This window comes from Ictidomys tridecemlineatus, chromosome 4, assembly GCF_052094955.1.
Source record: "Ictidomys tridecemlineatus isolate mIctTri1 chromosome 4, mIctTri1.hap1, whole genome shotgun sequence".
Classification (NCBI taxonomy): Eukaryota; Metazoa; Chordata; class Mammalia; order Rodentia; family Sciuridae; genus Ictidomys; species Ictidomys tridecemlineatus.
Window position 1 is genome coordinate 94,073,369 of NC_135480.1, and position 27,965 is coordinate 94,101,333.

General features: G+C 36.2%; 1 protein-coding gene across 1 annotated transcript; it reads left to right on the top strand.

Moving 5' to 3' along the window:
* Positions 1–166: 166 nt before the first annotated feature.
* Positions 167–27,685, top strand: Fdx1 (ferredoxin 1). Its single transcript, XM_005334255.5, has 4 exons — positions 167–521; positions 6,115–6,239; positions 23,032–23,161; positions 26,643–27,685. The coding sequence occupies exons 1-4, from the start codon at positions 337–339 to the stop codon at positions 26,755–26,757; spliced, it is 555 nt and encodes a 184-aa protein (XP_005334312.1). The 5' UTR covers positions 167–336; the 3' UTR covers positions 26,758–27,685.
* The last annotated feature ends 280 nt before the right edge of the window (positions 27,686–27,965 follow it).

The following is a 27,965-nucleotide window of genomic DNA, read 5'->3' on the forward strand; positions in this document are numbered from 1 at the left end:
AACTGATCACTTCTGCCTGGCAACTCTAAAACGCTGAGAAGCTTCCAGGTTAACTCAAAACTGACCGGTGAGTGAACTCAGCGAGCTCCAGCCCGGCCGGAGGAGAGAGCCCGCCCCGGAGGCGTGGACACGGGCGGGGCCGCCGCACCTAGAGCTTTATAGGTCGCGAGCAAGTGGCGCGGAGTCGACGGCAGGCGGCCGCAGGGAGCAGGACTGCGCCCGGACGCTCCGCCCCCCGCCGCGGCCCTCGGGCGTCCTTCCGCCCAGCTCCCCGAGCCTTCACCTCCGCGCCGCTGGGGCGGCCTGCGTCCATCCAGCAGCTAGCGACCGTGGGCCATGGCCGCCGCGGGGAGTTCCCGGCTCCTGCGTATCGCCTCCGCGGCCCTGGGTGGCTCGGTCCGCCGCCCACTGCTCCTCGCCGGACCCCATGCGGGGACCAGCGGCCTGCCGGGGAACCCGGGGCCGGGCCTGGGCGGCGGCGCGTGGGCAAGCCGGCCGCTGAGCGTGTCGGCGCGGAGCAGGTGAGGCGCGGGCGGACAGTGGGGTCTCGGCCGGGAGCTGCGCTCTTCTGGCCGCCTTTTGCGATGCGGGGGTTCTCGCCTGGCGCCTGCGTGCGGGGCCCTTCCAGGGACACCGGTCCCTCGCTCCGCCTCCTCCTGAGCCCTGTGGGCCGCTCAGTCCAGAAAGTGGTTGGTGTCGCCTCCCTTCTGCCCTCAAACGAAATTCCTCTTCTAACCACCCAGGCCTGGGGGGAAATTGGGATCTGGGACCCCCAGTTTTCTTTTCCAGCTCTTCCTGTGTCTGGGGAGAAACTAGCAACTTGCCACTGCTGGTTCCTAGAGTGGTTTGGAATCACAGTAACCTTTGCCCTGAACTGGCAGTGACCTTCATAGTGGTAAGGGAACAAATACGGGTGCTGGGAACATAAGGGAATAATTATATAAAATGGGCCCACTGAGCTGTCTTCCCACATGCTATCTTTTCCAAGAAGCAATTTGCCTGCAGCCCAAGTGGACAGGATATGTCGCCTTCCTCATCTAACTACCTGGTATCAGCAGGAGAAATGCAGACTTGAAATAATGTCACTAAGAGGAACCCAAGTTACTGTGAGGTGGGAGACTTTTGTGACCCTTTTCGTGACCCAGATCCTGGAACTCAGGGAGATAAGGATAATTCCGTCTAACCATAAAACCTGTAAGAATTTTTGGTTAAGAATCCAATTTAAAATCTATCAGGCTGGGCCAAAGTGATCTAGAGTTGTGGCAGTGGGGACGTGAAATCTGAAGTCATCCTGCTCTTGGTCAAAAGTGAAGATGTGGACCTGGGCTGGACCCTTTAGAAACTCCTCTGGGATCCGCAATAAAATTGGAGTGCAGGAGAGCCATGCTGTCCCTCTCTTGAGAGGACCCACTCTTGGCCTTGAGAGTGTCCTCCTTTCCCATCCCATCTAATAAATTCATGCCTGTTACTCTGAAGGACCTGTTTGAAATCTTTTTGTCTTGATCTCAAGAATTGGGGTTTGAGGATGGGGGGCTTCTGTACTCAGTTTTCTGGAAGGTCCCAGCCCTTTAACAATGGGAAATTCTGATCTGACCTGCCAGTGCTCCTTTCTCCTGTGGTAGGGACAATCCTCAATTATGTGAGATAATACAGGTGATGAAGGTAGTCTTGTGCCTGGCAGATACTGAGAGGTCAGTAGATACCTTGTGTTAGCAGCAGCAGCAGCAGCAGCTACTGCTTCTTAGTTGAGGATTTTGTGTTAAATGTTTAAAAAGATCTGAAAAAATTTCCCAAAACATTGGAATTTTTTATTCTTGGGATTTTTTGGGAGGGTACTAGAGATTGAACCCAGGGGCACTTAACCACTGTACTATCTTCCCTAGCTCTTTAAAAATTTATTTTGAGACAATTTCTTGCTAATTTGCTTAGAGCCCTGCTTAACTAAGTTGCCTCAAACTTGCCATCCTTCTATCTCAGGCTCCTGAGCTGCTGGGATTAGAGGCATGTGCCACCATGCCTGGCATCATATTTGTTTTTCAAAATCATGCCTTAGGTTTACTGGAAATAAAATTTAGTCAACTTCAGATTGTAGCAGTATGGTGGAGATTTTTATATCTTCCTCACCCAGGGTGTAGTGTGGTAGGAGGCAAGAACTGGATAGAGAGAATATGGGATTTGTATGCTGTCTTTTCCAGTTTCTTCTTGAGAAGGTACCTGAGAAGAGAGTATGGGACTGATGCATCTTATCCCCCATGAATCTGTTTTGAGGTGTATGCTCACTGAATTTTTTGTTTCATGAACTGTGAGTGAGATCATGAAGAAGACAAGTTGGATGGACTTGTCCCTATTTTTCTTACATACCTTTCACATTCTGTGTGGGTGCTCTCTTGGATGCATTCTTGAAACTTGGGTATAAATTAGGACATATTGAACATATCTATGTAACTAGCATTTAAGTGAACATGAGTGTTGTTTTCTTAATGGGAATTATCTTCCCCACCGTTATTATTTGGATTTGAATGTTGTATTTCCTATTATAGACTTTGGAAGTATAACTGGGTTTTCCAGTTCTCATCCCAGACCTGTGCTGTTTGTTACTGCTTAACTGCATGTGGCTATTGGAAGTGTAAGGTAAAGTTACATAAAATTAAAGACGCAGTCCACCAGTTATACTAGCCACATTTAAATACTCAGTTCTGCATGTGACTAACAGTGCCTTGTTGGACATTGCAGGTATAGAACATCTGTGTTATTGCATAATGTTCAATTGGACAGATCTATTCTAGAAGCTGTAGTTATGAGTTTGAAGTTTAACATGTAGATAATTTTGTCAGAATTAAAAAACCCAACAACTTAACTTTTATTGTAAAACACCCTGACACACCATTTGGAATGATTTAGATTGTAAAGGGTTTTCACATATATTACTTCATTTGACTATTAAGACAATCCTATTAGGTAGGAAGGGATAGATAAATGGTAATAAAATTACACATTAAGTAGTTGGCAAAACCAGGTCTAGAACTCAAGTAGTTTTTGTTTGGTTTTCGAGCACCATAATGGCTGATTTTTTTATTGTTGTTATAGTAGGGATCAGGATTGAAACCATGGCATCATATCTGCAAGGCAAACATTTGATCACCAAGCTACAATCCCAATCTTTAGTCTATAGTTAGTTATTTGGGAGAGTTAAGGTGACTGTGTAAGTAGGAACCCTAGACTGGGTCCTTTTTCTGGGCTAGTGTGCCCGGATACAGTATATCGTGGAAATGTGGTCATAAGCAGCTGCAACTTACTCTTTTAGTAGGAGGCTGCCAAGAACTGTAGCATAGCAAACACACAAATGTATGCTATGGTCAAGCAGAATACAAGATAAAAGTAAATGGTAAAGTTGAGTAAAGGGTAACAAGTGAAGAAAGTAGTTTGCAGTGATGATGGATTAATTGGTGATGATAGAAGATTAAAAGGGGTTATATTTGTTTACCAGTGCATGAAATCTCATCCTTTTGGGGACAAGCTAAAAGCTTTTATTAGTTCTTAGAACTGGAAGAAGAACATCCAAAAAAATCCATCAATGTTAATCTTTGACAGTGAACAGATAAAAATTAATTTGGGTGAAGTACATGGGTTTACTATTTTAGGGAACACAGGATTTTCACAGACTTAATTTCTTAAAATCATTTTAATTCTTTAGTTTGCAGCTTGGTGAAGTTATTTTATCCCAGGTTTACTTATAAACAAGGGACTTCCTATGATGACCTAATGAATGTCAGAACCGGGACTAGAATCTCTACCTTTTGAATCTTAAGTGCCATATTCTTTGGACAGAAGAATTACCTTTCCTTTCTACTTTGCACTTCCTCTCCTTTACTGAACTGATTAATATCCTCACTTAACTTTTGTTTTAATAGGACTATATGCTTTCAGTACATAATAGCAGGTCATGTTCTTAGCAGTAAAAAGGCTTTGATTTTAAAGATTATCAATCAGTGTTTGTTGGGTTTTATTATGTTAGATATTTTGTGTTTGTTTTCAGAACTATATAAGAAGCCAGGTGCAGTAGTGCATGCCTGTAATTCTAGTAACTTAGGAGGCTGAGACAGGAGGATCGTGAGATCAGAGCCAGCCTCAGCAACGGTGAGGCGCCAAGCAACTCAGTGAGACCCTGTCTGTAAATAAAATACAAAATAGAGCTTGGGATGGGATGTGGCTCAGTAGTTGAGGGTCCCTGAGTTCAGTACCTGGTACCAAAAAAAAAAAAAAAAAAAAAAAAAACCAACAAAAAAACCTGTATAAGATAAATGTTATCCTGATTTTATAGAAATGGGGGCTGTTGTAAGAGATTTTTAATTCTTTTGTTATAAACTTAGCTCTAACGTATACCAGAACAGCAACATATACCAGAACAGCAATCCTAAAACCTCTGGTTTTCAGAAATTTCAAAAAATGATGGAATTCGTTCTATAGTTTCTATTATGGCTTTAACTACCAGACATTTGTTCATATCAAATCTCTAGAGTTTTCTCCTGGGCCCAGACCCATATTACCATCTGGCTTTGGAACATTTTCATCTAGTTTTTCCATTATTGAATGAAATAAGTTTAAACTTGAACTAATTTCCATCTTCCCTAAAAACTCCTCTCTTCACCCTAAACTGTATCACCCGTTTGCCCATACCAGAAATCTGAACATTATTTCCTCACTGTCTCCCAGTTTATGGCATATAAATATTCTCCAAAATCTTCAGTACTATCTCCTGAACAGCTCTTCTGCATCCATGCTTGGTCTGTGCTCTTCTAATACCCTCCACAGCATTCTCTCTGCTTCTGGAATATCTTTATTCTCAGCCACTTTACCTTGGGGAAAAAAAGTCAGTTGTCTAGATTAAAATCATGATTAATGTGTGAAAGTAGGTTTTCCTTTTATTCAGTGCTGAAAATTGTACCCAGGGCCTCCCTGGTGCTAGGCAAGCACTCTACCACTTGAGTCATACCCCAGCAAGAAAACTTGTTTTTAGCAATTTAGTTATTGTTACAAAAAGAAGTGGGAGGACACAGGTCCTTTTGTGGGACACACACACACACACACACACACACACACACACACACACACGATCATTCTAAATTAATAGAATCTTTTTTCAGTGTTAGGGAGGATCTTATTCAGTTACTGGGGCTTCACTTGCCTCATTTATGAAATGAGATAATTAGATTTGATAATTTTTAGCTCTGAAATTATTTAATTATGGCTTATATTAAAATTTTATTTGATAGACTATTACCATCTGTTGCTAGTAGTGAAAATTATAACTTATTAAGTTGAAATACATCTTTTCAATTGTGATGTAAAAAGTAAAATGGTGATGGTGGAGAGTAAGGATCTAATCACTACTATAATTTGCCAAATTTTGTAGTGGCGTTGATAAGAAGGGAAGGAAATTTAAGTCAGCTTGCTGATAGATAATATAGTAAAATGTGAAAGGATATATTTATCTTTCAAAGATCCAAGCAAGTAAACAATTAAAAACCTTTTGTAGTCCTATTGATTTTTGGGTATACAGAGTCAACCCAAATGAAATGTTCAGATACTCAAAACTCTGAGACTGTTGTTTCTCGACTGCAGTCTCTTCTCTGCTTCTCTGGCACTTATTCTATCAGGCATCTGGATAGTGATCACACTACTGAGAGCAAAATGTTTTTTTTTTTTTTTTTTTTTAAAGCTCACCACTCACCACAAACCTAGTCTTGTCTTTCAGGAGCACATTCATTGAGTTAGTTTTTTTTTTTTTTTTGTGGTACTGGGGATTGAACCAGGGCACTTTACTGTTGAACTACATTTCAGACTTTTTTATTTTTTGAGGTAGGGTCTTGCTAAGTTGCTGAGGCTGGCCTTAAATTTGCGATCCTCTTGACACAGCCTCCTGAGTCAGTGGCATTAAAGGTGTGTGCCATCCTGTTAGACCAAAATAAACTTTGGAAAGGAAAGAAAATACTGTAAAAGAGCGTATTCCTATAACGTGCACATGCTTTATTTCTTTGAATTTACAGATTAAAATGATTATTTGAAGTTGTATTTTGAAATTACTAAGAACATTGAACAACTGTTCTTTTCCAGCTCAGAAGATAAGATAACAGTCCACTTTATAAACAATGATGGTGTAAAATTAACAACCAAAGGAAAAGTTGGTGACTCTCTTCTAGATGTTGTGGTTGAAAATAATCTAGATATTGATGGTTTTGGTAAGTATGGAACATTTCTTTAAATTCATAAATGAAACTATTGAATAGGGTTCAACTTTTTTCTTTGAGGAATTTTGACCTGTAGCTTATGACATAAAATATTAAGATTTAGGAGGTGCTAATATTGTGTTTTCATTATAGAGAATGGAGTGATACTGTTTTTTTATTCTTTGGAAAGAATTTACATAGCCACATGGCCAGAAATCTACTGTGCCTTTATCACCTTACTTTTTATCTGTGTGATGTGAAGCTGAGAGTAGGGAGTGGAATTTAAAGGTTGGAGATAATATCATTATTAGGTATCTTTCAATATCATGTCACAGAAGCATATTTAAATAGTTTTGATTTATGATAAGTGTCAGCTCACTTTCCTAGGAAGGGTAACTTATCAATAAAAAGTGTTATTTACAGAGTTTTCATTTCTGTACTTCTGACATATTCCTTAACCACATGTATGAAGCCCATGTTTCAGCAGCTGCCATTTTACAGGTCTTCAGGCCTACTGATTCTCAGGATCAGTTTTGCTCAAGTACCATCTCTGTCTGGAATGGTCATTCTCAAAAGAGCGTTCTCTTGACCGTTGCCACCCACATTACCTTGGAAAAATGTAGATTCTCAGGTCCACTCCAGATTTACTGAGTCAGAATGTTAGAAATATTTCTTGATCTTTGACAGAAATGGGTGAACCATGCTGCTGTTTGCATTGGAACTTTTGAATATTATGTAGCTGGAAAAAATTTAAATCTGAATACAAATAACTTAGAACAGTGTTAATTAAACTTTCATTTGGTGAATGGTATGGTGCTGAAATACACTCTCAGATCAGTAACTTTGGGAGGGAAGTTAAACATAATTTCATACCAGAAAGAAGGCTAAACAATTATGTTGACATTCTATGCTGTTAATTAAGGAGTAGATACTAATAAGGAAAGAGCTTAGAAAAATTGCATTAAAGTAGGAATGTTTTTAAGTTCACAGAAATCTCTTGAATAAGGATAATGGCAAGCAGCACTGATGATGTAGTTATAGACAGGCACTCAGATACATACCTCAATCTGCAATAGCTGATGTTTTTATTTGCTAGAATATGCATCTGTACCCCTGCCTGCCTTTCTTTGCATTTACTTCTATGAGAAATTTAATCTCAACTTGAGTTTTGAATTATATAAAGATTTTAGGACTAGCAGTCTTTAAACATATTTTTCTATTGTGTAAGTATGCCATGATTTATTTACTCTGTTGTCTTCTCTAGAAATTTAGGTGTCTTTCAATTTTTAAGTATTATAAATAACATTAAAGAGAGCATCCTAAGAAGTTCTTTTCTATGTGTTTTGTAATTTTCTTGCAATAAATTCCTGGGAATGGAATTGCCTAGGAAAAGGTTGTTTTATAAATTGTGTGCTCAAATTATTTGCCTGTTTATCTGAAGGGTATTTATTCTTATTGGTTATCAAAAGATTGTTAAGTATACTACTTAACAAAATAATCACGAAGATGAAAATTTATTTTAAACATTTATTTAAATGGCTTTCAATCTCTTTCACATGAAGCTAAATCTTTTTCAAAATAAAGTAAAATACCTTATTTGTATAGATAATTATCACAAGCTGATTTATGTTAATTTCTTCTAAATTAAAACAAGTGTTTGGCAACTTTAATATTTAGATATCTTTTTAATTTTTTGAAAATACTTTTTCCTTCATCATTTGTGACTATGCATTGCAGTATAGTGTATTTCAAACTGCCAGTAGTGACCATTATTGGGTCATGAGATTAATTTAGTGGCTTCCAACTAGCATTTCAAAGGAAAAAGAAGAGAACCTATAAAACACACCATCCTTTGCAAGGGTGTTTCTTCATGAAATATTGTTCTGGTATTTTACAGAGTATTTTTGTACTGGGTCATGATCTAAAATAGAATTCATGCTATGAATCATAGTCAAAAATACATATATTTTTGAAAGCTACTTATTGGCATGGTTAAGAGTAGAGGGCAGCCCTGGCTTGTGTTTTATCAGCTGTGTGACCTTTGGTTAGGCACCCAACCTCTTTATACCTTGTGTTCTCATCTGTAAGATGGAAGATAATATTAATATCTACCTCATATATTTCTGTAAAATCAAATGAATCAATCCAAGTAAGTGCTAAATAAATATTAGCTGTTATTGTTAACATAGGTATTATTACAGATTCATTGTGGCAATTAAAAAAAACATTAAAAAAGAAATTGAAAGTTCCCATAATCACATCACAGAGATAAGCACTAAAGTATTTTCTTTCAATACCCCAGAAATATAGAAAATTTAATGCCAACACACTCTTTAGAGGGTTGATTAAAAATTCTGCTGGTGTCATAGAATTCACATATTGAGACTTAGAAGGAAGCTTTAAAGATCAAGGACTCTAGTATGTTTGGAAATTTGGTATGTATATGTAAGCTTGAAATTCACAAGAAATAGGTCTAAGACTCCTTTTTAGAATAAAGATAAAAGAAACAAAATCAAGACGTCTGGAACGTTATTTTTTATAAAGAAGAGGCAATTATGACATCACCAAAGGGCAGTTATTTCATTAATTCCTAAAGCTGAGTATAGAAGACCTTCTAAATATTGCCCTTGTCATAAGTTATAGTCAACAGATGAATAACAAACTCCACATGTGACTGACCAAATCCATAGTCTACAGCTTTTCCCTGGGTGATCTCAATCATTCTATGACCTTTAATCCCAATAAACTCTTAAATTTACATCTTCTCCCTCTGAGTCTTGGTCTTACAGATCCAACTCCCTACTTTACATCTCTTCTTGGAACTCTAAAGGTATTTTAAACTCAACATATTTAAACAGATTTTGATCCTGCATGCCTGCCCTCTTCAGCATCTCTCATCTCATTGATGAGCACCACCCAGCTGCTCAAGCCTGAAACTGGGAGCATCTTTTATGCTTTTGCTATGTCCAGCCCATCAGCACCTTTTGTCAGTTGTGCCTCCAAGATATGTCTCCAATGTGTACTGTTGACTCCATCCCTATGGTTGTCATTTGGGGCTGGCCAGTCATTGCATACCTGAAGCTGCTAACCTGCTTCTACATTTGAGCCCAGAAGCCAGGGTGATTTGTCATGACACAGATATATCAGTATCCTGATTAAACCCAGGAGTGACTTCCCTTCCTCTTAGATCAAATCCATATTTCTTACCCTAACATACAAGTCTCTGCATTACCTGTTCCATCCACTATTCTTCCTCTGTCCCATTTCTCATTGTTTCTCTTACTCTGGTCACACTGGCTTCTTATCTAGAGCTTGAACTTACCTGAAATTTCTGTTTTTGAGACTTTGTACATACTTTACCCTCTGCTGGGATGCATCCTCTCTCCCCCATCCCCAAATTGCCTCTTTGCTGCTTCTCATCAAGTCTCAGTTTGTATACTTCTTTACATCGTATAAGGGCAAATATCCAATTACTATGATTATGAGAAATGCTGTGGAAGACATGAGCAGATTGCTGCGATAGAGGATAATGGGTTCAGATAACAAAAAGAAACCCTTGTTTGCCCAGCCACCTAATCCTTAGTGGGGTTTCTCTTGTTACCCTGAACCAGTTATGAACTTGTTTGTAAATTACTCAGTCTGTAGCATTCTGTCATAGCATCATGAAATGGACTAAGATAGTGGTGTTTATAACTCTCTCCTCTTTACCCCACTCATCTGCCTTCGACTATCCTTTTCTAGCATTTATCACAATCCAGTAATTTACATTTCTTTGTGTATCTTGTGTATTTGTATCTCTCTCCCAGTAAACTCTGATGAGGGATAAAACCATTCCCATTGTATTCCTCACCAGATATGAAGTAATAATGAGTGAATAAATTTTAAAAAATGACAGTTGTAAATTTTGTAAACCCAGAGTCATGAACATTTTTATTGCCAACATATTATAGATCTTTGTGCATTGATAATACACAAACATAGATAATTGTGCATTGTTTTCAGAGTGAATTGCAATATTCTGTCACCAGGGGGCAGTTGCACATCTGGGATTGAATTTACTTAGCTTACTATCTCTTTTTCTTCTATGTTAGTTCTTTCCTTCCCATGTCTGTTTTAATAGAAACAATTTAAATTGGAAGATCCCAATAGTATTTATATAAATTTTATTTTATTCCTATCATACTTATTAATGTATTTCTGACTATGCTAGACCAATCTTTAGAAAATTTGTATTTTTGTATTTTGTAGGTAATTTTGTATTTTTAATATATAATATTCCCATGCAGCTGTATACTAGATTCGTATTTAGGAGTGGGGTTAGGTGTGAAGGGGTTAGGTGTGGGGGTGAACAATCTGTCTTATTAGCATCATAACAAATATACAAAATGACCTTAATATAAGATGGACGAATGCAAAACTATCTTTTCCTGTTGGAGAGCAATCAAATTACATGAAAGGAAATGAGCAATTGTTTGCAATTATCTAACTTTTTCTAAGAAGTAATTTATGACAAGAATTTTTGAAGATTTGATCAAAACCTTAGTATCATTATTCCTGTTTTCAAAAGAAAAAATTTTGATTCAGGAGAGGTTTTATTAATCACCATCTTTGAAATTAGTAACCATGCCTTACTCATCTTAGGGTAATTATAAATTATGCAGGTTTGAAGTTGTATAGATTAACCATATTAAGATTCTTACTCTTTAGCAAAATTATAAGTATTATGAAACCAAAACTATAGTCACAAGCCCTGTAATTTTGAGGTGGCAGGCCAAGTGAATTGTACATTTTACATTTATTACTGTGACTAAAGTGGTACTGCTTTAGGTTGAAAACATATCTGCCATTCTTTGTCAGCATTATGTGAACCACGCAGTTTACAGACATCTGAATGTCATCCTCAGCACCACATACAAATAAACATGTTGTGTCTACCGAAAATTAAAAAATAAATCTTAAAATTCTCTCTCTCTCTCTCAAAAAAATGACAAAAAGCTGTTAAGAAAACCAAAAACCTTCATGATAGGTGTCATTATTAATTTAGAAGAAAAAGCTTCAGAATGTTAATGCAGCAACAGAAAAGCAGAACCAAAGTGTGTAAACCTTTAAGTTAAAAACCAAGCAAGGACAGTGGATAAAATGTTGACATCTGAAACTAATATCAATGTAGCTGTAATGTGTCCCTAAATCAGATTATCCTCTGTGCTAAGGTACCAATCATTTTTTATTACTGTTTTTAGTTGACAAATCATAGTTGTAAAAATTTGTGAGGTACAATGTGATGTTTGTTTTATATATATATATATATATATATATATATATATATATATATATATATATATACACACAACGTGGAATTGCTAATTAATACATCCTTCACTTTATTTTTTTGTAGTAAGATTTCTGAAATTTATTCAGCAATTTTGAAATATATATTATTTCTATCTGTAATTACCATGCTGTGCAGTAGATCTCAAATATTATTCCTTCTGTGTAACTGAAACCTTGTACCTTTTGTACATGATCAGATTTCCTTTCCCCCCTTCCCTTCCTCTGGTAATTACTATTCTTCAAAGTTTGAAGCATTTTTGATTATTTGAAAGGTAGGCAAAGCAATGTTAGATGTTTTATGTCAAATGTTTCTTCTACCTAAGTGTATTTAAAATAAAAAATGTCTGAGGATTGTAGATTTCTGGACTATAAGAACCCAGTTTTCTATGTTACATTTTGTTTCATTGAGAAACTTTGACATACGAGATTTGTACAGTTTTAGGCAAGGGTGTCTATTCTCGATACTCTTATTTAACATCATATTGAAAGTCTTAGTGTACTAAGGCCAAAGAAAGAAAAAAAACTTTAAAGACACGCGGATTGAAAAAGAGATGGAAAAAGAACAGAAAAAGACATAACTATTTTTTCCCTTCAGTAGCCACTTGTTCCATTTTAGATTCTCTTTATACCCAGATCTTTATCTTATTTAAATGCTTTGTTCAGAAACATATTTCTATGATTCTCTGAAATTCTTCCTTTAAAAAAAAATAAAACCACAGGTCAAATCTCAACACAAACTCCAAAAACGCTACTCAGATTATTGTCTTATTGTGGAGTTTTGCATGAGTGAATATTTCCTCCACTAAGTGCTCTATCCATGGGGTCTTGTAAATCTTTGCTACAGATCTCATGCTGTAGTGATACTTGTAACACAGTCTGACAATTGTGAGTCTCTAGTTTAGGGTTAGCCCTTTTACACAGGCTGAGTTGATTTTATTGTCTCAGTTTTCTTCCTAGTACAGAGTATTCTAGTAAGTTTCTTCATAGTACAAAGAATAAGAAAAATATAATCTGTTGATGATAACCTTTTGTGGTAGGAAAAAACTTTGAAAGGAACCATAAGAGATGGAGGGATCATGAATGTGCATTTGTTTAAAGAATAAATATGGCATTAAAATGTACAAGAGGAGCTTAGCATGTAAGAATCAAAAGTTAAACTCCTATATACAACTTTTGTAAAATTTTTATTAGGATACTCTTCAGCTCTAAGTTTGGCAGCTTATGCAAGGTGTGGAAACAATTGACAAGTTTCCTGAGAAGGACAATGAATATTATTAGAAAATAAAAATAAGAACTGTAAGAGAAGGTTAAAAGAATCTAGACTTCCTAGGGCAGAGAGAGTAGAGGAATGTAGGAAGACCTGGAATGGGAATGGTTACTTTTCATTTCAGCTGGCTAGGTGGTTAAAAAAAGAAAAAGGAATGCACTAAATTTTTCAGGAGGGATTTATTGGTATTTGAATCCTTTCTCTATTCTAAGATGATTGAAACCACATTGGATGCACGTTCTTCTTCCCTGGGCTTTTCTAACATCATACATTTTTTATTCTTCACTTCCTCAGCCATTTCTTTTGGACTTGCCTTCTCTATGAACAGTCTCTCCTTTCTGCTTCTTTCTTTTCTCTCTCCTTCTTCTCCCCTATTGGTGAAATCTCATGGCTTTTGCTTCTATGTTGTTCATCTCAAATCTATCTAAAATAAAGTTATGTTCTGTCATTTTCCCGCTTAAAACCAGCTTTCTATAACCTGCAGCAGATGTTTAAAACTATCACTGTTCCTAGGGCTGAATCAGGGAGAAGAGGGCCAGAAAGACAGGTGTATGTACCCCCCTTACAGGTATCACTTCTGAGGTAATACATTGTGAAAGACTTACCTGAGCATGTAAAAAAGTTACCCACTCAATGTATCAGGAAATGATATGGAGAATAATGGATTTACAGGGCAAGTTCAAGCTCCTTATATGGAGACCCTCTGTCTCTGAAGCCCTTACACATTTCCTTTCCTGACTGAGATTGTGAATTTCATTTTCCTTGCAATTCCCTTTTTCTTTTCTTTTTTCTTTTTAGTACTGGGGATTGAACCTAGGAGTACTTTACACTGAGCTATGTCCCTAGTCCTTTTTTTAAAAATTTGTTTATTATAATTTGTTATACATGACAGCAGAATGCATTTCAATTCATAGTACACATATTGAGCACATTTTTTCGTCTCTGGTGTACACAAAGTAGAGTCACACCATTCGTATCTTCATACATGTACTTAGGGTAATAATGTCCTTTTCATTTCACCATCTTTCTTACCTCCATCCCCCCTCCCTTCCCTTCCTTCCCCTTTGCCCCATCTAAAGTTCCTCCATTCCTTCCATGCTCTCCCTCCACCATCCCCATTATGGAGCAGCATCCACTATCAGAGAAAGCATTTGGCATTTGGATTTTTGGGGTTGGCTTACTTCACTTAGCTTGATATTCTCCAGCTCCATCCATTTACCTGCAAATGTCATGATTTTATTCTCTTTTAATGCTGAGTAATATTCCATTGTGTATATATACCACATTTTTTAATCCATTCATCTATTGAAGGGCATCTAGGTTGCTTCCACAATTTAGCTATTGTAAATTGTACTGCTATAAACATTGATGTAGCTTCGTCACTGTAGCATGCTGTTTTTAAGTCCTTTGGGTATAAACCGAAGAGTGGGATAGCTGGGTCAAATGGTGGTTCCATTTCAGCTTTTCCAAGGAATCGCCATACTGCTTTCTATATTGGTTGTACCAATTTGCAGTTCTACCAGTAATATATGACAGTGCCTTTTCCCCCACATCCTCTCCAACACTTACAGTTGTTTGTATTCTTAATAGCTGCCATTCTGACTGCAGTGAAATGAAATTGTAGCGTAGTTTGGTTTTCTCTAATTGCTAGAGATGTTGAACATTTTTTTCATATATTTGTTGATTGATTGTATATTGTGTTCTGAGAAGTATCTGTTCAGTTCCTTGGCCCATTTATTGGTTGGGTTATTTGTTTTTTTGGTGTTAAGATTTTTAAGTTCTTTATATATCCTAGAGATAGTGCTCTATCTGATGTGCGTGTGGTAAAAATTTGCTCCCATTCTGTAGGCTCTCTGTTATCCTCACTGATTATGTCTTTTAATGAGAAGCAGCTTTTCATTTTGAATTCATCCCATTTATTGATTCCTGATTTTATTTCTTGTGCTTACCTGTGCTATAGGAATCTTGTTAAGGGAGTTGGGGCCTAATATGACATGATGAAGATTTGGGCTTACTTTTTCTCCTATTAGGCACGGGGGCTCTAGTTTTATTCCTAGGTCCTTGATTCACTTTGATTTGAGTTTTATGCATGGTGAGAGATAGGGGCTTAATTTCATTTTGCTGCATATGGAGTTCTAGTTTTCCCAGCACCATTTGTTGAAGAGACTATCTTTTCTCCAATATATGTTTTTGGCACCTTTGTCTAATATGAGAATGTGTCCTCCATTCTGTACCATTGGTCAAGTCTATTTTGGTGCCAATAATGCTGTTTTTGTTCCTATTGCTCTGTAGTAGAGTTTAAGTTCTTGTATATTAATGCCACCAGCTTCACTTTTCCTGCTAAGGATTGCTTTAGCTATTCTGGGTCTCTTATTTTTCCAGATGAATTTCATGATTGCTTTTTCTATTTCTATGAGGAATGTCATTGGAATTTTGATTGGAATTGCCTTAGATCTGTGTAGTGCTTTTGGTAGTATGGTCATTTTGACAATAGTAATTCTGCCTATCCAAGAACAAGGGAAATCTTTCCATCTTTCCGACTTCTAAGGTCTTTAATTTCTTTCTTTAGTGCTTTGTAGTTTTCATTATAGAGGTCTTTCACTCTTTTGTTAAGTTGATTCCCAAGTATTTTATTTTAATTTTTTGAGGCTATTGTAAATGGGGTAGTTTTTCTAGTTTCCCTTTCTGAGGATTTGTCACTAATGTACAGAAATGCCTTTGATTTATGGGTGTTGATTTTGTATCCTGCTACTTTGCTGAATTCATTTATTAGATCTAGAAGTTTTCTGGTGGAATTTTTTTGATCCTATAGGTATAGAATCATGTCATCAGTAAATAGTGATAGTTTGAGCTCTTCTTTTCCTATCTGTATTCCTTTAATTTCTTTCATCTGTCTAATTGCTCTGGCTAGAGTTTCAAGAACTATGTTAAATAGAAGTGGTGAAAGAGGGCATTCCTGTCTTGTTCCAGTGTTTAGAGGGAACGCTTTCAATTTTTCTCCATTTAGAATGATGTTGCCCTGGGGCTTAGCATAGATAGTTTTACAATGTTGAGGTATGTTCTTGTTATACCTAGTTTTTTTTAGTATTTTGAACATGAAGGGGTACTATATTTTATCTAATGCTTTTTCTGCATCTATTAATATGATCATCTGATTCTTAAATCTTTAAGTCTATTGATGTGAAAATTACATTTATTGATTTCTGTATGTTGAACCAACCTTGCATCCCTGGGATAAACCTCGCTTGATCATGGTGCACTATCTTTTTGATATGTTTTTGTATTTGATTTGCCAGAATTTTATTGAGAATTTTTGCATCTCTGTTCATTAGAGACACTAAAGTTTTCTTTCTTTGATGTTTTGGCATCAGGGTGATATTGGCTTCATAGAATGAGTTTGGAAGTGTTCCCTCTTTTTTCAATTTCATGAAATAATTTGAGGAGTATTAGTATTAGTCCTTCTTTAAAAATCTTGTAGAACTCAGCTGTATATCCATCTGGTCTTGGGCTTTTTTTGGTTGATAGGCTTCTGATGGTGTCTTCTATTTCATTGCTTGAAATTGATCTGTTTACCTTGTATCCTGATTCAATTTGGGCAAATCATATGACCATAGAAATCTGTTGATCCCTTCAAGATTTTCTATTTTACTAGAGTACAAATTTTCAAAATAATTGCTGATTATTTTCTGTATTTCTATAGTGTCTGTTGTGATATTTCCTTTTCATCTCGTATGTTATTGATTTTGAGTTTTTTCTCTCCTTCTCTTCATTAGCATAGCTAAGGGTCTGTCAATTTTATTTATTCCTTCAAACAACCAACTTTTTGTTTTGTCAATTATTTCAATTATTTCTTTTGTTTCAATTTTATTGATTTTAGCTCTGATTTTAATTATTTCTTCTGCTGCTTTTGGTTTTGATTTGTTCTTTTTCTAGGGCTTTGAGTTGTAATGTTAAGTCATTTATTTGTTGACTTTTTCTTCTTTTAAGGAATGAACCCCATGCAATGAACTTTTCTCTTAGTACTGCCTTCATCATATCCCAGATTTTGATGTTTTTTCAGTGTTTTCATTTACCTCTAGAATATTTTAATCTCCTCTTTGATGTCTTTTGTAACCCATTGTTCATTCAATAGCATATTATTTAGTTTCCAGGTATTGGAGTAGCCTCTAGTTTTTATTTTATCATTGATTTCTAATTTCATTTCATTATGATCTAATAGAATGCAGAGCAGTATCTCTACTTTTTTGTATTTGCTAAGAGTTCCTTTGTGGCATATGGTCCATTTTAAAGAGGATCCATGTGCTGCTGAGAAGAAAGTATATTCACTTGTTGATGGATGAAATATTCTATATATATCTGTTAAGTCTAAGTTATTTTATTACTGAGTTCTATAGTTTCTTTGTTTAGCTTTCATTTGAAAGATCTAGCCAGTGGTGAAATAGTTTTGTTAAAGTCACCCAAAATTATTGTATGGTGGTCTATTTGACTCTTGAACTTGAGAAGAGTTTGTTTGATGAATGTAGATGTTCCATTGTTTGTCATATATATTTATAATTGTTGAGTCTTGTTGGTGGATGGTTCCCTTAAGCAGTATGAAATGTATTCCTTTTAATTAACTTTGGCTTGAAGTCTACTTTATGAGGGCTATGTTTTTTTCTAACCTTTCACCCTCAGTCTATGGATGTATTTTCCTATGAGATGAGTCTCTTGAAGGCAGCATACTGTTAGGTCTTTTTATTAAATCCGGTCTGCCAGTCTGTGTCTTTTGATTGGTGAGTTTAGGGCATTAAACATTCAGGGTTATTATTGAGATATGATTTGTATTCCTGGCCATTTTTTTTTTATTTTTGGTATTTAACTTGACTTGGTTTCTTCTTTGATTGGTTTTTCCTTTAGTGTATTATCCCCTTTGCTGATTTTCATTGTTGTTTTTCAACTCCTCCTCTTGGAATATTTTGCTGAGGATATTCTGTAGTGAAGGCTTTCTAGTTGTAAATTCTTTTAACTATGGAAATTTTTTATTTTATCATCAAATCTAAAGCTTAATTTTGCTGGATATAGTATTCTTGGTTGGTATCCATTTTCTTTCAGAGCTTGGTATATGTTGTTCCAGGATTTTCTAGCTTTCAGGGTCTGAGTTGAAAACTCTGAAGATTTCCTAATTGGTTTCCTCCCTATATGTTATCTGATTCCTTTCTCTTGTGGCTTTTAAAATTCTATATGTTAGGCATTTTCTTTGTAATGTGTCTTGGGGTGGATCTGTTGTGACTTTGTACATTTGGTGTCCTGTAAGACCTCTAATATTTGATATTCCAATTCATTCTTCATGTTTGGAAAATTTTCAGATATTATTTCATTGAATAGATTGTTCATTCCTTTGGTTTGGAACCCTGTGCCTTCTTCTATTCCAATAACTCCTAAATTTGGTCTTTTTATGTTATCCCATAATTGTTGAATGTTGTGCTCATGGTTTCTTACCATTTTAAGTGTGTGGTCAACGTTCTTTTTATAAGGTTATATATTTTGTCTTTATTGCCTGATGTTCTGTCTTCCAAATGATGTAATCTGTTTTTGGCTCTCTCTATTGAGTTTTTAATTTGGTTTACTGTTTCTTTCATTTCAAGGATTTTTTTTTTGTCAGAATCTCTGTCTCCCTATTGGAGTAATCTTTTGCTTTGTGTGTTTGCTTATGTAGCTGTTTATGAAAATGATCTTTAGCTGCCTATATTTTCTCTTATATCATCCTTTAATTCATAGAACATTTTAATTATGTACATTCTGAACTCCTTCTCTGTCATTTCTTCTGTTTTTCTGGCCATAAATTCTAATAATGTAGTCTCTTGGTTGGTTTGGGACACTTTTTTCCCTTGTTTTTTTCATGTCGTTCATGTGTTTTCCCTTCTAGCACTGTGGATCTGAGGCATTAGAGTTTTACCCTATAGGCTTATAGTGTCCCTGCCGGGTTCCAATACCTCACCTTTAAGGGGGAGAACAATATTAACAGATCCCAATCAAACAATATACAGCCTTAACGAAATAGCTGTTATTAAGACGTTTACAGTTTTGTCACAATATATAGCAATGGTGAGTTCAGTTATTATCTACACTATTAACAGTTAGTTTGCAAAAGGGTCTACAGTTTCTGATTGTGGACCAAGAGAGAACTGGGGATGGGGTGTAGGATGAGATGTTGAGGGGATAGGAAGTGAGGATATAGAATTATTAGTTCTTAGGAAACATGAAAGAGGAATCTAAAGAAGTTGGTTAGTAGCAGAAGAGAGAGAAAGTGATTTTGGGGAGACACAAATAAGTGGGAAGACAATAGAGAAAGTACAAAAAACCAAATATTCAGAAACATGAAATATGTAAAAATAGGAGATAAAAGAATATACAGCATAACTGAAATATACTATTCAGACATCCCAATCCTCAGTAGCCTAGTTCATGGAAAGTTCTTGGTTTCACAAATGTTGGGGATGTTTTAAGGCAGAAGAAGAGAGAGAGAGAGAGAGAGAGAGAGAGAAGAGAAAAAAAAATCTCGAAGAAAGATAACAAGAATTGTTTTTGTTGGAGATCAGTATCTTTCTTGCTTTGCTTCTCATCCAATAGGTGGGTTTGTCTGTTGTTTGCTGGTATCTTCACCCTCAGCATGGTGAAGATTATTAGGGTGGGAGGGTTGGTCTTGAAGATGGAGCTCCTGGAGGTGGGATATAGCACTTGCATTCCCCGATGGGAGACTGTACCCAAAGGATCTCCTTTGGGGCCCACCTGTGTAATGTGAGCGCTGATCTTATCTCCTTATGTCGCCTATAGACCTTACAATTCCTGGTCTCTAATTTAGTCTCTAAACTGTATCTCACCCCTTCCCTTTCTACTTCCCAGTCAGAAATCTCTCTAGAGGTCTTGTGGGCTGTGCTGGGGGCGAAGCACCTGCTGACAGGTGTTTTGTATTGGGCAGTTCAGGGCCAGGCTTTGTAAGCTATGGACTAGCTGTGTGTAGCTGCAAGCATTGTGCCAGGTTAGCTGCTGCAGGGGAGAGGAGGGAATTGGGGACTATAGGTACCTTGATATTTCTTCTAAGCCTCAGCCAAAAACAGATTACCCAACGAAAACTCAATAGAGAGAGCCAAAAACAGATTACCCAACTAAAGGTGGTGACAAAGGTGTTCTAAGATGGAGGCAGCTGTTTTTCAGAGATGGGGTGTCAGGTCGGGTGGAGCCAGGCAGTGGCATTGGGCAATGTGTTCAGAGATGCAGATCCGTGGCATGCAGTGTTGTGGCTGGTGGCTGTCTCTAGATCTTGTGCAGTGTTCCCAGGTGCAGGCTACTATCTGTAGGGGTCTGTAGCAGTGGTTGCAGTGCCCCAAGATGGAGGTAATGGGGGGAGAGCCCTGCTTTAGTAGATGGGGGTCCATGCTGGAGTGGTGGCTGGAGGTTCTTTGCGTGGGCATTGGCAGGGTGTCCTGTGTGGGAGCAGCAGCTGGGATTCCTGCGAGGGTGTTGATGCGGACAGTCCTGATGGCTGCTGGAGGTGCTGTGTGGGTGAGTAGCTGGGAGTCCTGCATTGACTCTGAGGCCTGGAAACCTGCACAGGCATGGTCGCCATTATTCCTGCATAGAAGCAGCTGTTCAGGGTTCTTTAATAAGTCACCCAAAAACAATATTTCCACTACTTGAATCCCAGGTCCCAGAGTGACACAGAATGCAGCCTCCCTCTAGCCCGCCATCTTGGATCTCCCTCTAGCCCGCCATCTTGGATCCTTTTTATTTTTTATTTTGAGACAGGTTCTCACCAAGTTGCTGAGGGTCTTGCTAAGTTGCTGAGGCTAGCCCTAAATTTAGGATTTTCCTGCCTTGGCCTCCTGAGTCACTGAGATTATAGGCATGTGCCACAGCACCTGTTTTCTCTATTGTATGTGGCAACAAATCTCAGGATCCGTATTTAATTGAAACTTTCGTATGCATTGTTTTAAGGGCAAAAAGGAGACAAGATTTCCTGATATTTGTCTCACAGTATCTCGGGGTTTTTTTTTTTCCATTTTAGTGTGGACTTTATCTGAATTGAGCATTGATGATATAAAAATAAGAATCAAGGCAAGGAGATGTTTATTAAATTCTAATGAGCAAGTCCATTAAGAATTCAACCTTCTCTTTGTAGAGACATGAATCAACACTAGCAGGACCTTACTTTCTCATTCTATATAAGACAAGACTGACCCTTGAGGCTTAACCAGGACACGGCAAACAGTGGTGTAGTCCATCCAGCTAGAACCTGGACCCCTAACTTGAAGGTCACACTGCCCCAGTTCTTTTACTGCAATAAAGAAGTTCCTTTCCCTCTTTATATAGATTGTATATACATTTACCTTTTTATAAAGTACCTCAAACTCACACATAAATAGAAAAGTAAGATATTTGTTTTAATAACCAGTTAAGCTTGTATATCTATAATAATATTTGTCTCACAGTATCTCAGGGTTTTTATATACTTAGATATGTGTATATATATTTAAGGTGACTCAGATTATTATATGGCAGGAATTGGTTATCTTCAGCATTGGAAAAACTAGCTGAAATCATAACTAATCTCTAACTAGTAATATGACTTTAGTCCATTTCTTGAACTTCTTGGGTTTAATTCCTTTTATGTTTATAAAGAAAATTGAGTTACTATAAAATTTCTTGTCATTTCCAAATAATAATAATTACCAAGTAGTAAGCACTCACATTGTACTTACTTTTTTTAAAAAAAATTTTAGATGTAGTTGGACTCAATACCTTTATTTTATTTATTTTATGTGGTGCTGAGGATCGAACCTAGCACCTCACACATGATAGGCGAGCGTTGTACCTCTGAGCCCCAGCCCTAGCCACAGTACTTATTTTTAGTTTACCAATAATGGTTGCCAATATATATATTTACTTACACTCAAATGTAATTCTTGAAACTACTATGTGTAGTTGATACAGTTACTGTTGGGGAAGCTGAGGCTGGGGGATAAAGCAGCCCACAGTTGCACAGTAAACAGGAGCTGTGGATGAAGCCAGGCAGCTGCCTCCTGGGCCTGTGTTCTAACTCCCTGTACTTCACTGAATGGTCTCTCTCCAGTAATCCTATTACTGCTTTGAATTTGATTTAATGAAAATAAAAATTTAGGGAAGGCTCTCATTTCTTTCTTTTTTTAGATAATAAAATGATTAACAAATGTTGGAATAATGAGGTGGGAACAACTTATTAAAATGATTCATTCAGAGACAAATCAAAGTTACCAATTATTAACAGTAGTTCTGGTATATATGTTATATACAGTAGTGTTTATTGGCCCCCAAAGAATTTGGGTTTAATTGAAGCTACTCCTAGTACTCTACAGTCTTTAAAGTCGTGCAGTAGCTTTTTAATAATATTTAAATAACTTATTATTAAAGTTGAATTCAGCTGGAATATGATTCTGCATGACCCTGTTCCTCAATGGAATTCTAATATGTTCTAGACATGCTATCTTAAGAAAAGTCCAGCTGGCCTGAGGAAGGGGATTTGGAGCTGTGTTATGTAAGAAAAATGTGGAGAACATAGGTATGCTCAGGCTGGAGAAGGAAGTATAGTCTAAGCTATGCAGAAAGCTATTTTTTATATTTTACTCCAGGATACAGTTGGATCAATAGGTGGAGGTTACAGAGTGGCAGACTTCAGCATGGTGGAAGCTGGACAGATGTAGAATTGGTGGCTTAATTACTTATTTGATTCTGTTCTGATTGTGATGAGAGACTGAGAAGGAAGACTATTTAACCTTATTTACCTTCAGGTTTGACTGCTTTCTTTATAAATTGAGTTGTGCTCTTGAGGAAAAGTAAATAGCTTAGGCGCTATGATATAAACTATTACTATATATGTTTTAATATGTACACATTTTTATATGTATACATGTCTCAGCTTAAAACTGTAGGCTCTTTAGTACTGGATCTATATAGTCTCATGTTTTCTTTCATAGCATCTTATCCAGAACCTTTGTGAAATACTGTATGAGTGATTTCAAAATGTGGGGTAGGGGGTGATGGTGGGGCGTAATCCCTAATTCATTACTATTCTGAAAATAATTTAGTATTATAACACTGATTCTAAAATTCAGAAATATTTAAATGTTGGAAGCCAGGTTTAGATTGTATAATGTCGAGGAGGGGTATGTTCAGTGATTGCTGCTTTTTCAGGTGCTTGTGAGGGAACCTTGGCTTGCTCTACTTGTCACCTCATCTTTGAAGATCACATATATGAGAAGTTAGAAGCAATCACTGATGAGGAGAATGACATGCTTGATCTGGCTTATGGGCTCACAGACAGGTAAGCCTGAAGAGTTCTTCACTTGTACTCATAATCTGGAATGATCCACATGCTGTCACTTTGTTTATTGAAGACCACATCTGAGTTCTCCCAGCTTAGGGAACAGTCACAAGTTTTATGTACTAAATATGTGGCATTTCTCTTTCACTGTCCCATAGTTAAGACTTATACAAAACTTTCCCCTTAACAAAAGTAAAAAAAATTTTAAAATTGGAAGAATTGTAAGTTTAAGATCCTAATATATCTTCTTTAGTCTATTTTTTATTGCAGGAATTAATATTTATCACAGTTTAGCAGGATGGAATTAAGCATAATGCTTTTTATAGTGTTCTTGAAAGATAGATTTGATAATTGAACAAAATTATAGTGGAAAATTTTACCTATTTGAGAGAGCAGAAATTTTGAAGAAACAATATATAACAGTAATTATATTAAGATGATTAGCTCTTTTTCTAAATGTATATTAATTAGAACTTATTAATTAATAGGTAGAGTTATTCTTAAATGTAATATTTACAGTAGTAGGTGACATCGAGTGATACCTTATTATTATTATTTTTAATTATCTAGTTTTGGTTGAAGTTAAGGTTGCTAGTTGATTTACTTATTCAAGGGGAAAGATAAGAAGTTGATTTACTTATTCAAGGAGAAAGATAATTAAATAATTATTATTTAATTAAGGTGGGCTTTGTTTAACTGTGATTTGGTAACCCGAATGAAAAATAATTTTTGAAACAATTATAAGCAATTGTAATAATAATTTTATTAATTTCATGTGGAATTTGTAGCTACAATTTTGTTAAACACTTGAACATAAACTATCATTTAGTGCACACAAAGTTTTTAGGTCATTTGTGTTTATTCAGACATTTTGAATCATTTTATTTTTTTTGCTTTCATAGTACATTTCCCTCTTAATAGAGGTGAGACTGATAACCCTGAAAGAAAGACTGGGGACATATTATCTCTTTAGACACCAAAGCTCAGCAGGTGTGGCTGCCATCTACCTGTCCCTCTCATCTCTCTTCAGGCCACATTCTTTACCAACACTTCCTTTTCTTTTTTTCCCTAAAGAATAACAGAATACATCTAGTGACTGCATTAGATTCATTCTGATAATTGTGTCTTTTTTAAAAAAAATTGGTTCTTTTTAGTTATACCTGACAGTAGAATTCATTTTGACATAATTATAAAAAATAGAATATATCTTGTTCGAATTCAGTCCCCACTACCTCTTCTTCTCCTTCCCTTCTTGTGTGTGTTAATAAGAGGGTTCAGCTATAGCTAACTGCTTGCCCTTTTATTCAGAAAAGAATTTGTATGTGCATGTAATACATAATATTCTAAGTGAAAAGAAAAAGCAAATAAGGGGAATAGGAAAAGTTACATCTAGAAGAGGTACAGGTTGTAAAAAGATATAAAAAGGACTATATTAAATGTAAACCAACCATAAGCAATAATAAGATTTCCAGGTGTTAGAATAAGATAACAGAGAGCAAAGGAGAGATTTTAATGTTTCATGTCTGTTATGCTTAAGAACATGGAATTTTAGTAGAGATATTTTGTGAAGAATGAATATGAGGTGTTTTATGCAGCATTTACACAGCTCTCTGGCATACTGGAATAAAATCAAAGCTAGTAACCAACATGTAACTATTTTTCAGGGTACCATATATTCCAAAACAAAGAAACAGGGAAAATCAGCCTTTGAGTTTATATCCTTAGTTTGAAGTTAAGTGCTACATAAATATACCACCATCATTAACAATGTCTATTATCAGCGTATTAGCCCTGTTTATGAATAGACCTCCTATGGGTTCTTGCTTGCTGGTTACCTGTTTCCTTTCTTACATAATACAGGAGCCAGGTCTTATTTTGTCATTGTCTCCAGTGCCTAACAATAGGGAATTCTTAAATGTTTGTGAAATTAATAATACATGGATCGAGAGATTAAGGAATTATCTGTGAATATACATTTGACAATTGTCTTTACTCCCTATTTTCACTTTCCATGGATAATCTACATAGAGGCCTCAGATTTCTTACATGTAGGATGAAGATAATGATAGCACCTACCTCATAGGTTGTTCTTTGGAGTTAATGAATAAACTCTTAGAATGGTTCCTGGTGGTATTCATTAAATGGTAGTTGTTAGTATTATATCTAATTGATACCAACTTATATGTTGAGTACTTACTGTAATGCCTAGGTACTTAATGAGGATTATTCCCACTTTTCAGGCTTAGACAGTATTCTCAGCATTTTATAGATAAGAAGCAGATTTAGTTATTGTAGATTTACACAAGGCTGCCAACTAGTGGGTGGCAGAGCTCTGATTTGAATTCAGTTATGTTGGGCCCCAGAGCCCTTGGACTTTCGATATTTCAAGCTACTTCTCTGAATTGAAAACCAACCTTAGAAGTAGGGTTAACAACCTGAGTGTACTTTCACTGTCAGGGAAACAGGGCAGGAGTGACAGATAAAGTATCTTTCAGATTTACATGAATGTCAGGGTTTTATGGGATTTACAGTATGGGATGCCTTGCTGTCTGTCTCCTTCTCTAGAATTATGAGACACTGTCTGCATTGAGTAGATATTAGAGCCAGAGACCTTTAAGGAGGTAGAAGTTGTAGGAGAATGAGCAAATGGCCACAGTGCATCACTGCTTTGTCTTTTAGAACAGTAATCTGCTCTGCTTCATAACTGTGTCACTTATTACATTAGTAGTTTCTGAGAGAGTAGCACTATCTTACAGCTTTTTGTAAACATCAGGAGTAACTAATAGTCTTTAAGGCCCACCACAGTCAGTATGGTTTTAATTATCTGGGAATTGATAAACAGTTTGCTGACTTTGCTAATAACCTCTTGTTATTAGCAAATAATAAGTTTGCTAATAAGCTCATATTCTCTTGTCCACTATTGTACCATTTCAATGTTTGGCTGCTGTTTCACCAAAAAACAAAATAATAATAATAGTTCTGGAGAGTCAATTAGTAACTGATAAAAACTAAAGGCTAAAATGAAGCTTTGGCACACCAGGATTTTTTGTGTTTCATATTTGTGTTCTGTTACCCTTTAATTGATCAGGCTGGTTTTTATCTGTTTTGATCTAATGAAAATTTAAAAGGTTGCCACTTGTGATGTTATACAACCTTAATCCCAGTGATTTGGGAGGCTGAGATTGGAGGATTACAAGTTTCAGGGCAGCCTGGGAAACTTGGGCAACTTAGAGAGATTCTCAGCAACTTAGTGAGACCCTCTCTCAAAATAATAATAATAATAATAATAAGAAGAAGAAGAAGAAGAACTGAGGTTGTAGCTCAGTGGAAAAGCACTCCTGCATTCAATTCCCAGTAACAAAAAGAAAAGAAAATTTAGAAGGTTACTTAATTTCCTGTGTTGGGTAAAAAAACATAAAAACATACTAAACAACTGCACTGACATATACTTAATAAACATACCTATCCCTTTTCTGTACAGATCACGGTTGGGCTGCCAAATCTGTTTGACCAAATCTATGGACAATATGACTGTTCGAGTACCTGAGGCCGTGGCTGATGCCAGACAATCTATTGATGTGGGCAAGAATTCCTAAACTACCATAAGAAGAAATATTTTTGTGAAATTTTACCTATTTTTATAATTTTTAACATGATTAAATGAGAACATGGTTGAATGGGTTTAATCTTATGACTAGATTTACCATTTTACTTCACCTTGTATAACTACTGAATTTTGTAGTATTAAACATGCGATTTTTACATTGGTTATAAAAATATTAGTAAAATATTGGAAAATAGCTGAGAATGATGAAAATCTTATATAGTTTACCTTATTTGTGATTAGTGACTTAAGCAAAATGTTACCACATAATCTTATGTCTGCTTATTTAGAAGGCAGGTTAAGAAAAGCTATGATTACCCCTGCTTGATGTGGGTGAAGGCAGAGATCTAAAATGGCTTGTCCAGGATGATATGACTAACTAGGAAATTTGTACTGGAACCTGCATCTTATTAAGTTAGTTTTATGTTCAGATTGATACTGGAGAAATTATGAACATCTTACTTTCAGCACTAATTAAATGTAAATGTATGTGAAAGAATATTCAGTGAATTGCTTAATTTCCAAGATAGCTATTAACTTTATAAATAAATATTTCAAAATTTTATTCAATGAGAAATGTTTAGTATTTACTTAGACATTATGACACTGTCAAGTTGATGTCTGTTCTAACTAAACCATCTTTTCTATTTCAAGCAAAACAAACTGTCTTAGCAATCTTTCGAAAATAATGTTAATTTATAGGTTGATTCTTAGAATGGAAATCTTGTGAGCCAGAGGACATGAGCAGGCTTCCGCATCCCACTGCCCAGGAGGCGCCATTCTTCTCACTTCAATGTCTGCAGCCTGGGTAGCATAGCATATGCTACAGTCCCAGAAATGAAGGAATATCTTACCAATTATATATGGAAGATATTTGTATCCTTATCTTTGCTATAAATAAATTCATTAAAGGTAATAAATGGGTAAAGTGTGCTCTTTGGATATATAATAAAAACATCAACTAACGTGGGCTAATCATGAGGAAGAGCAGAACAAATTACTAAGAAAAACAGCGAGTTATAAGACTGTCAAATGAGCTTCAAGTACTTAAATGCAGTTTGTTAATTTGCGTAAATATTGGTCAACTATAATACTTGACATACATCATTATTATGTTTGTTAGAGATGCAGAGATGAACAAGACAAGAATGCCTTCAGGGAACTCTATTAGGAAATTAAAATGTGTATATATATATATAT

Excerpts from the sequence above, each read along its gene's own strand:
- Fdx1 (XM_005334255.5), top strand. The coding sequence starts at position 337 with ATGGCCGCCGCGGGGAGTTCCCGGCTCCTGCGTATCGCCTCCGCGGCC. Across the intron at positions 522-6,114 it reads AGCGTGTCGGCGCGGAGCAG|CTCAGAAGATAAGATAACAG; the intron begins GTGAGGCGCGGG and ends GTTCTTTTCCAG. Across the intron at positions 6,240-23,031 it reads TCTAGATATTGATGGTTTTG|GTGCTTGTGAGGGAACCTTG; the intron begins GTAAGTATGGAA and ends CTGCTTTTTCAG.